Below are 10895 nucleotides of genomic sequence, written 5' to 3'. Positions count from 1 at the left end.
TGTGGCAGTCATGGGAGGGAGCTGAGTCCCTTTCCACCACCAGGACTACAGACCCTGACTGAGATGCCTCGATTGACTCTGTGAATCCCTTCTTTCAGAAAGTGTAAATTTTGATGTCACTGTCTGTGTGTCTTGTCTAATGATGGGACAAGGAAAGGTGATTCCCATGGCCAAATCTTTTCCTGATAGGAGAAATGACAGTGCTAGGAGTAATTGTCTCCCCTCAGCTGAGAGAGGGAACATCAGTGATGCCTTCAGCAGGTTCCCCTGGAGCCCCAGAGACACCTAGAGGGAGCCCAGAGGGGCAGAGAAAGTGGTGCCTTGGGCTGGGCCTCTGCTGCTGAGCTGGGCTGGGCTCCTGGGATGGAGGCAGCTCATGGCAAGTGGGCAGCACTGCAGAGAGACAGCTCTGCCCAGGAGCAGCTCCTCTGCAAAGCGCAGCAGGGCTGAGGGCACTGCCTGCAGGCACCGAGGGGAGAGAAGCCAGGAAGAGAGAGGTTAAAGGCAGCCTGGAGTGCGAGGACACTGAGAGCTCACTGTGGGAGAAATCTTCACACCCCTTGACAAGGTAACTCCCTAGAAGCAGGGCAGTGAAGCTGCAGTTACTGGAGGGATCTCCAAAAGCTGCTACATCCCACAGTCTGTGGGATCTTTAAGGAGGATTCTCACAGCTTCTCTAGTGTAGAGGAGGAAGGCACATTCCAGAGCAGGTTTTCCCTGCTGCACCATCAGGGGAACAGGGCATGATGGCTGCCTTCCTCCGGGGGTGACTGCAAGGCTGTTAAGCCAAGTGCACAGCCAGGGATGCCCAAGGCTGTCCTTCAGAGCAGGGTCCCTGTGCCCCAGCAGTCTGTATGCCAGGGTCAGTGCTCAGCCTGCCCGGGGAGCTCCCAACGGCGCTGTGGGGAGAATCTGTGGGTGGAAGAAGGGATCTGTGGTAGAGCAGGGTCCTTCTGTTGTTGAGAGAGGGCTGCATGGGTCAGGGCTGCTCACAGCTCCAGTTCCCCCCCAGAATATTTCCTAAGGGATGTTTCAAGGAGGAGGTCCTGGCAGGGATTGCCATAAAGAAAATGAAGATTTCCTGAATTTCTGTTTTCAGTTTCCTATTTTGGGTGGTGGTGTAGTGGAAAAGAATAAATGGAAAAGGAGCAGTCAACTTTGAGGAAGCCGCTGAGACTGCTGACCAAGTTATCAGTAAGCTTGATAGGAGCCTCCTAAGGTGCCCTCAGCCACTGCTCTGCCTATGGACAGCACCAGCATCACCTCTGCTGGACCCCTCAGGGTTCTTCTGACCTGCCCTTTTCCACCTGCAAACAGGAACATGTGCCCAGCCAGTGCCCTGCAAACAGGCAGGTTTCTGTGGGGCCAGGGTGAGTGCACAGAGGTTGGGATGGGGTCTGTGAGCACTGACAGGGAAAAGCCATGGGACAGGGAAACACCTCCCAGGGTGAGGATCTCCAGGCAGCAGGGAGATGATCTGGGAATGAGACAAAACTAAAACCAGAAATGCTGTGGGAGGGAGAATTCAGAAACCTCTGTATGATCCCCCCCAATGCAGACGCCTTCCTCTGAGCAAGCCCCCTTGCCTCCTCTCCCACCCACCAAAGCCTCTGCCCTCAGGGCTGGGGGCTCCAAGGCGTGAACCACCTCCTCTGCAGCCAGAGCTCCAGCAGAGCCGTGGTGCAGCTCTGCAGCCACGGGCCCAGTTCCCTCTGCAGAGCGCAGGGGCTGAGAGCAGCTGCCCGGCAATGGTGGTGTCTGGGAGGTGGCGTGCACAGCTGGGGAAGGGGAACGCTGTCTGAGTGCCCCAATGCCTCTGCCCTGGCCTCTCTCAGCCACACCCTCACTGTGTTTTCCCTTGTTCCTCCACTGGTCTGTGTTATTGCTATTGTTATCTTGTTCTTGCTGCCAGGCTCTCTGGGGATGGGAGTTTCAGCTGCAGAGTCACACACTGATCTTGTGGGTCCTTTCATGCAGATGTGTCCATGGGAACAAGTGTCCCAGCTTTCATCTCAACTGTGGGGCTGTGGGCAATACGGTCTATGGGGCTGGAGAATAAGCTGTTTTTCCCTTAATCAGATGGTATCGTTAGGACACTTGGCTGTCCTTGTCCTTTTGCTTCCCAGGACTTGCTCTGCTCTCCCTGAGTGCAGCAGAAATGCTGACATTTTCTGAAATCTAAGAAAACTGCCCAGGTGAGATGGAGGTGGAGCATTAAAATCTCCCAAAGTGCCTCCTGCCATCCCTGTTCCTTAGCATGGGAGTGCAGATGCTGACAGGCCCTTGTGCATTAGGAGCAGTTTCATCTGACAAAGTTGAACACCAGGACTGGCCCCTGCCCCACCGTTCCCACGATCTCACTGCTGCAGAGCAGGGCTGAGTCCTCAGCAGCCAGCGGGCTGAGGCCCTGCTCCTCACAGCACACTCAGCCAGAGTTGCAGCCACAGAGCTGAAGGAAGGTCTCGTGGAAAAGGAATGGGGTGGGTGTGGGATGGGGCAGAGTGTGTCTGAGTGAGGGTCTAAAAGAAAGCTTTGATTTTGCTCAGAGAAATGTCCCCTTCATTGACTCTTCCTGTACGAACAGAACCACATGCCCAGAGGCAGCAACTATCCAACAGCAGCTCCATCACCCAGTTCTTCCTCCTGCAATTCACAGACACACGGGAGCTGCAGCTCTTGCACTTCTGGCTCTTCCTGGGCATCTACCTGGCTGCCCTCCTGGGCAATGGCCTCATCATCACCACTGTAGCCTGTGACCACCACCTCCACACCCCCATGTACTTCTTCCTCCTCAACCTCTCCGTTATTGACTTGGGCTCCATCTCCACCACTGTCCCCAAAGCCATGGCCAATTCCCTCTGGGACACCAGGGCCATCTCCTACACAGGATGTGCTGCCCAGATCTTTCTGTTTGCCTTGTTGGTAGTAGCAGAGTGTTACCTTCTCACCAGCATGGCCTATGACCGCTATGTTGCCATCTGCAAACCCCTGCACTACGGAACCCTTTTGAGCAGCAGAGCTTGTGTCCACATGGCAGCAGCTGCCTGGGGCAGTGCATTTCTCAATGCTCTCCTGCACACGGCCAATACCTTTTCCATACCCATCTGCCATGGCAATGCTGTGGACCAGTTCTTCTGTGAAATTCCCCAGATCCTCAAGCTCTCCTGCTCACATTCCTACCTCAGGGAGATCGGGCTTCTTGTTCTTGGTGTTTTTATGGTCTTCATGTGCTTTGTTTTCATTGTGCTGTCCTATGTGCAGATCTTCAGGGCTGTGCTGAGGATCCCCTCACAGCAGGGACGACACAAAGCCTTTTCCACGTGCCTCCCTCACCTGGCCGTGGTCTCCCTGTTTATCAGCACTGTAGTGTTTGCCTACCTGAAGCCTCCCTCCATCTCCTCCCCATCCTTGGATCTGATGGTGGCTGTTTTGTATTCTGTGGTACCTCCAGCAGTGAACCCCCTCATCTACGGCATGAGGAACCAGGAGCTCAAAGACGCAGTGAAGAAACTCATTCAATCCGTAGTCTTTCAGCAGCAATAAGCTGCCCGTGTCTCTTTCCAAGTGATTTCCAATGTATCTGGGGAACCTCCTGTGCTTTGGGCATTTTATTTGTGATAACTGTGTTTCTCCAGGAATGTCTGCATGCAGTCCGCTTCTCCAGAGGCATGAACCCAGTCTGAGTGACCCAAAGCACGTGTGTCTGGCCCGATGGCACAGCTGGCCTCCCATATCACATCTCTGTAATAAAAGGAGATTTCCTCAGTGCTGGTGTCTGGAGGTTGGGCTCTTCTTCCAAAGCTGAGGTCAGGAACAGCATAAACCATTGCCCCCGTGAGTCTGTGCTGCTGTGCTGTTCTCCATGGGCTGAGGGCAGTAGGGCTCAGGGCGATGTGTTCGGGAATGGGACTGGAGGGAGCTTTCAGTCACTGGAGTGAGCCTCCCTATTTGGCCACTTGCAGCACTCTCCACTCACCACAGGTTTATGGGTGAGTTTTGCTGCACGGCCATTTTTGCCTCCTCCTGCTGGGCTCAGGGCCTGCACTGTTTAGCACCACCACTGGCTGCTATGGCATCCCTTGTAATGCCCAGGCCCTTTTCTTTGAGGTTGCTCCTCATCCAGCCCAGTCTGAGCCTGCCTTGATGACAACATACTAATTGAATGAAATTGCTGGCCGAAATAGGTATTACTGCGGTGAGCATCCCAGAAACACCACATGAGGGCACAAAGCAAGACAAACCATAGCTGATGAGGGAAGGGTAGCGAGAGGTGGACTATTTGTATGGGAGGACATGAGCATGATCAAAGGGAAGAACTTGGGAGGGGCAAAAGAGGGAAAAAGAAAATACAAGGTGAAGGCAAGGACATGGCCAGGGCTGTTCAGGGGTACCTGCCAAGCAGCCCTTCACCTGCAACAGGCTGGAGTGGGACAAGAAAGCTGCACTTGCTCTGACCATAGTTATGCCTGACTGACTTCCATGGTCATGGGGAACCTGAGTGCTTTCCCTCAAATCCTCAAGAGAAAAGCCGTGGTGGCTGGAAACACAGAATCGTTCAGGATGCAAGTGACCTCCGGAGGTTTCCAGTCCAACCTCCTGCTGACAGCAGGGTCACCCACGGGGTCACACCAGGTTGCACAGGACTTTATTCACGTTGGGCTTCAAACCCACCAAAGATGGAGATGGCACCTCCTCTCTGGGAAACCTCCTTGCTCATTGGCCCTCATCATCCCATCATGCACAACAGTGAAGAGCCTGACTCTTCCGGATCACCTCCTGGTAGGTGTGGGAAGGTTGTTCCAATGGTGTCCCCAAAGCCTTCTTTTTTTGCAGAGTCAACAAATCCAGCTTTCTCAACCTACCATAGTGAGAAAGTTGATTTTATGCATTTGACCTGGGTGTCCTGATCTGGACTGAAGAAGTGGATGATGCGGTGGGGTGGGAAGTTGGCTGGAGACTCAGGACCAAATGCCATCACTGGTACCAAGTCCTCCGAGGAGCCAGATAGTAGCAGCATCCCTCAGTGATCAGCAAAATTTCATAAAAAGTCATTAGAAGTCTAGCAATGCTGGAAAGGAAGACTTTTTTCAGCTATTACAGAGAGATTTTCTGCATAGGTTTCAAATTTTTCTAAAATTTACATTCTGGGCTTGATTCAGTTGTCCGCACAGAGGTTGCCACTGCATCCAGGGTGCTCTGGGGTAACTGAGGCACCCATGTGGGAAAGGTAATCCAGCAACCCTTCTGGTGCCTGAGCTGGTTTGCAAGCAGGCTACCTCTGGGATGGTGCAGGGCATCACCTTTCTCCAGTGCTGCTGGGTAGGCTGTGAAGAGGCCTCTCAAGCACAGCAGCACAATGTGTCCCGTGGCATCCTGGCTCTGAGGTCACTTCTGACTGATCAGCTGCAGGGAGAGAGCTACTCGGAGGCCACGAAAGTCATCAGAAAGCTGCCCCCAACAAGATGACACATTTGGGGAGGTCAGGAGGAGCCTGGGCAAGAGAGATGGGAGATTTGGGGGAAGGAAGAGAGGCTTGGCCAATAAACACTAAAGAAGAAGTAAAAGGGGTTATGATGACGTTGCTGTGAAAACACAGACTGTGAAAACATTCATGCTTAGCCCTTACACTATCTCTAACCAGTAACCTTAAGCCCTAACCCTACCCCTAAATGCCACTCCCCCCCCGGCAGTAATCCACTCTTACTGACCTAATTGAGCTTAGCCTATCCCTCACCTCAAACCTTCCATCTAAGACAAATCCCAGACCCTTAACTCCTTACCCTTACTCTTACCCTATTGCTTACGCCAGCCCCTAGCCTTTATCCTTAGCATTAAAATGCTAGCCTAAATCCTTGCCCTATCCCCAGCCCTAAACAACGCCCTCAGCCACAAAGCTAGCCCACAGCCTTAACACTAACCAGGCACCCTCAGAAGGACACCAAACCCTCCCCCTAAGACTGCCTAATCCCCAGCACTGAAAGGCGAGCTCTGAGCCCTAAGCCCTACCCTGAACACCTAACTCCCAAAGCCCTCATTCCTGTGCTCTAACCCCCTCACCTTCAACCCACTCCTAACCCGAACTTAAGCTGTTTGGCCTCTTGAAGGCAGGCCAGGGATCATGAGGCCCTGAAACAGTCTCAAGGTGTTTGAGAAGGAATGTGAGGTGACCTGGATCTGGTCAGCCCACGGGCCACAGGGAGGAGACGGGTGGGAATGTTATGGTGTGGTCAGCTGTGCCTCAGGATCTCATGGGCCCGCAGGAGGCACAAGGCTGTGAAGGGGGCTGTGAGGTCACTTCTGTCTTTGGAGGTGATAGGCCAGCAGCAGGAACGTGTCTGGGAAAAGGGACTGTGAGGTCACTTCTTTCAGAAGTAGCTGGTAGGTCAGCCCTTGACTGGTGGCTGGGTTATGTGCTTTTTGGTTCACATCTGCCAGCAACCCTGATGGGCCAGCAGAAGGCGCCTGGTTGGCACGCTGATTGTGGAAATCCCTTTCCCTAAGGACCTGGTAGGCGCCTCCAAGAAGAGGCCTTGGGTATGGGTTGTCGCACCCCTTCCACCTGAGGACCTGATGGGACAGCAGCAGCTACATGGCTTGGTTGTGTCTACCAGAGAAGCTGAAAGGCCAGTAGCAGGCACATGGCTTGGAAGATGATGGTGAGGTTCCTTTTGTCTGGTCAGTTGATAGGCCACAAGAGGGCTGATGGGTTGGGATGGCATTATGACATCAATCATGTCTGAGAAGCTCATAGACCATGAGGAAGCACATAGAACAAAGGTGAGTGTGAGGTCACTGTAGTCTCCAGTCTCTTTGGGTGATTGCCCATCAGCAGACACATGACTCAGATGTTGACTATGACATCACTTCTGCCTGAGAACCTGATAGCCAGCAGCAGGCACCTGACTTGGGTGTTCTGTTGTACCTGGAGGTTCTGGTTTGTTATGTCCCCACGAAGAAAGGCACGCAGACCCTGTGAAGTATCATTTCAAATGCCATTTCCTAGAGCAAACACTACCCAGAAAGAGTGAGTAAGGCCAACTGCATACAGGGCTGCAGTAGGAGGACTGTGGCCACCCAGACAAGGGGGCTATCATCCCCCTTGGTTCTGCACTGGTGCGGCCACATCTGGACTAGGCAGAACTTTCTTTTGAGGCTCTGGACTTGGTTTGCCCCTCACCCCTTCTTGGGGTTGTCCTGACTTGGCATTGCTCACCTTCACATCCCACTGCCCCCAGGAAGAGTCCTGACCCACACATGAGGGACAGGATCTGCCCTCCCATTGCCTGGGGGTGAGGGTTTGGCCTTGCTGCTTCATTTAAAACAAACAAACAAAAAAAGTTTCCTCAGCATCTGAGCTGCCTGCACATTCCCTTTGCCTCCCTGTAATCATGGCCTCCAATTCTCTGCTCTAATGAGTCCCTGGGGAGACTTTGTCAGAGCTTCTAATAAACATGAGGTTTTATTTCCAAGGGTGTAGTTTATTATTTTTCAGTTTAGAGAAGAGGTGACAGCAGCATTCTCCAATAGATATCGATGCAGGGTGTCTCCTCAGGAGGTCTCGACTGGTAGGAGAAGCTGTCCCTTGAGCTCTGACAACCTCCCACCTCACCTCCCCAACCCCACCATTTCTCTCCTTGCCCACCTGGGACTTTTCCTTACAGCAGACTTCTCCACTGATCTCTGCAGCTGGATGGTACAGCTCCATTGCACCATCTCCCCCCTGCTCTCCTTAGAGACCTGGCTGCACACAGGCACAGAAGGGTTTTTCCTATTTGCAAGCAAAGGAAAAGTCAAGCATGGTCAACTTCCATAAAGAAAACCGACTCTGCAAGCATCTGCTAAGTGCAAGCTGCCTCTAATGAGGTTGCCTTTCTACAGGGGATAATCTTAGGAGAACTATTTCAGGTAGGCAGATCCAAAGAAGAGAGATATAAAAACATAATTAAAGAGTTGGCTAAGGAGACAATTAGACCTCTGAAAGAGAGGAAAACTTTTAAGTCCCTGATGTCAAAGCAGCAACTGGATGGGTGTGAGGAATCTGAATGAACCAAGAGTAAGGGGAGGAGAAAACAGGAGATTAAGGGAAAGGGCTTTGGTCTAGGCAGTGTGCCTGTGAAAAGATGACATTAGAAACGGTTCTTCTATCAAGAAAGGTGAAAAGATATGACAGATAAAATATAAATTAATATAAATAATTTTAATTTCTTTTAATAAATTCAATTTAAATTTCATTTAAATTCAATACACCATATAACGAGCAGAATAGTGGTAATGAAGTGACACTGGAAGATTGATATTTCTTTGGAATAAACCTTTTGAAAGGTCACGGGATTGGTAGAGGTCTCTTGGGAGTGAGGACAAAGCAATGTTGCAGCCATCGTTGAAAGAGGCCAAAAGTGCAACCCCGGGAACGCCAGGCTGTACAAGCTCACTGGGGGGAGGAGTGAGCCTTCCCCTGAGTGCTCTTGGGGGACATTGCTGGGCACCTCAAAGAGCAGAAGGTGTCCAAATGCAGTCAGCATGGATTAGACAAGGGTAAATCACGCCTCACCAACCTGATGGCCTTCCTGATGAAGGAACTGCTTTTATGCACGAGGGGAGAACAGTGGGTGTCCTTTACCTCCACTCCAGCAAGGCTTTTGGCATCATCTCCCTCTATATCCTGGTACCCACATTGGGCCATTACAGTCTGGATGGGTCAACAAACAGATGGGTGAAACCCCAGTTGGAAGATGAGGCTGAGAGAGCAGTGGAGAAGGGGTCATAGCCTACCTGGAGGCCAGTGGGCCATACCGGGGCATTGTGGGGCAGCACAGGGGCCTCTCCTGAGCCCTGTGCAGTTTAACACCTGTATCCATGACCCGGAGGAGGCAACTGTCACCACGTCTGTGGATGGCACTAAATTGGGAGGACCATTGCTGTGCCCTAGGGATGCCATTCAGGGCAAACGTGCAGGCAGAAGGACTGTCCTGTCAGGAACTTCACGAGACAGATGAAGGACAAAGTCCAGATGTACTGGTTTTGGCTGGGATAGAGTTTAACTTCTTCATAGTAGCTTGTATGCGGCTATGTTTTGGATTTGTGATGAAAATAGTGTTGAAAACAAACAGATGTTTTGGTTACTGCTGAGCAGTGGTTACACAGCATCAAGGCCTTCTCTGCTTCTCACTCCACCCCATCAGTGAGTAGGGTGGAGGTGCACAAGAAGTTGGGAGGGGACACAGTTGGGACAGCTGACCCCAACTGACCAAAGGGATCTTCCAGACCGTATGATGTCATGCTCAACAATAAAACAGGGCGGGGAGGGGAGGTTGGCGGGGGGGTGCTCTGACTGAGGACTGGCTACACATCAGTCAGTTGTATTTGACCAACTGTTTTCATTTGAATCACTTGTTTTTCTTGGGTTTTATTTTCCTCTCACTTTCCTTTTTTTTTTCCCTCTTTTCCTTACATTTCTTTGTTGTTGTTGTTGTTGTTGTTGTTGTTGTTGTTATTATTATTATTATTTCTTTTTAGTTATTAAACTGCTTAAATCTCAACCCATGAGTTTCTTTCTCACTTTTACCCTTCCAGTTCCTCCCCCATCCCACTGGAGGCAGGGAGTGAGTGAGTGGCTGCGTAGTGATTAGTTGCCAGCTGGGGTTAAACCAGGACACCAGGTCTTGCACCTGGGACAGCCTAACAGCCTGCAGTTGCAGGGGCTGGGGACTGCCTGGCTGGGGAGCAGCTCTGCGGAAAAGGCCCTGGTGGGGATGGGGGACAGAAGGCAAAACATGACCCAGCAGTGAGACCTGGTAGCAAAGGTGGCCAACAGTGTCCTAGAACATATAAAGAGGAGCCTTGCCAAAAGAGTGAGCTGAAGTGATTGTCTCCCCTTGTTACTTGTTAGAGGGGAGAATCACCTCCCTCCACCTGCTGGATATGATTTTTTTGGCAGCCCAGGATATGGTTGGCTTTCTGGGCTGCAAGCACACATTGCCGGCTCATGTCCAAGTTTTTACCCACCAATATCCCTAAACATTTCTCTGCAGGGCTGCTCTCAATCCATTCATCTCCCAGTCGCTACTGACAGTGGGGATTGCCCCGACCCAGGTGCAGGACCTTGCACTTGGCCTTGTTGAACTTCATGAGGTTTGCACAGACCTACAACTCAGCCTGTCACAGTCCCTCGGGATGTCGTTCCTCCCCTCAAGTGAATCAACCGCCCCACTCAGCTTGGTGTCATCTGCAAACTTTCTGAGGGTGCACTCAATCCCACTATGTCACTGATGAAGATATTAAACAGTTCTGGTCCCAGTATGCACCCTTGAGGGACGCCACTCGGTGAGTACTAGCACTAGTACTAGTACTCAGACATGGAGCCATTGACTGTAGCTCTTTGGATGCACCCATCCAGCCAGTTCCTCATCCATCTAAGAGTTCATTTGTCACATCTGTATCTCTCCAACTTAGCAGCAGCAAGAACGTTGTGGGGGACCATATCAGAGGACTTACAGAAGGCTAGACAGGTGACATCTCTAGCTCTTCCGTTGTCCATTAATGCAGTTACTCCGTGTAAGGCCACTAGAGTAGTCAGGCACAAGTTGGCCTTTGTGAAGCCATGTTGGCTTTCTCTAATCACCTCCCTCTCTTCAATACTCTTTGACATGTCTTCCAGGAATATCTCCTCCATGATCTTACCTCTGTACAACACAAACATGGACTTCTGACCTAGTCATTTGGTGTGCCACTATGGAGGGATAAACAACCTGTACGAGGTGGGGTGACAGTCCAGTGCTGGAAAGGGTGATTGTTATGGGCTGCTCTGTGAGAGTTGCCTTGGGGCAGCTTCCCTGGGGTGTCCAGCGACCATGGCCTCAGCCCAGAGCCTGCTCTGCTGGTCCTTCCTATCTCCC

General features: G+C 51.6%; 1 protein-coding gene across 1 annotated transcript; it reads left to right on the top strand.

Annotated features, from left to right (window-relative positions):
* Positions 1–2550: 2550 nt before the first annotated feature.
* Positions 2551–3543, top strand: LOC309603462 (olfactory receptor 14A16-like; the record flags this gene model as incomplete). The annotated part of the gene is made up of 1 exon (XM_082338308.1): positions 2551–3543. The coding sequence occupies one exon, from the start codon at positions 2551–2553 to the stop codon at positions 3541–3543; it is 993 nt and encodes a 330-aa protein (XP_082194434.1).
* Positions 3544–10895: the final 7352 nt, after the last annotated feature.

The sequence above is a fragment of the Platalea leucorodia genome, assembly GCF_965183815.1.
Source record: "Platalea leucorodia genome assembly, contig: HAP1_HAP1_SCAFFOLD_99, whole genome shotgun sequence".
In the NCBI taxonomy this organism is placed as follows: domain Eukaryota; kingdom Metazoa; phylum Chordata; class Aves; order Pelecaniformes; family Threskiornithidae; genus Platalea; species Platalea leucorodia.
The sequence above is the reverse complement of the archived record's forward strand: the minus strand, read 5'-3'. Positions and strand labels throughout refer to the sequence as shown.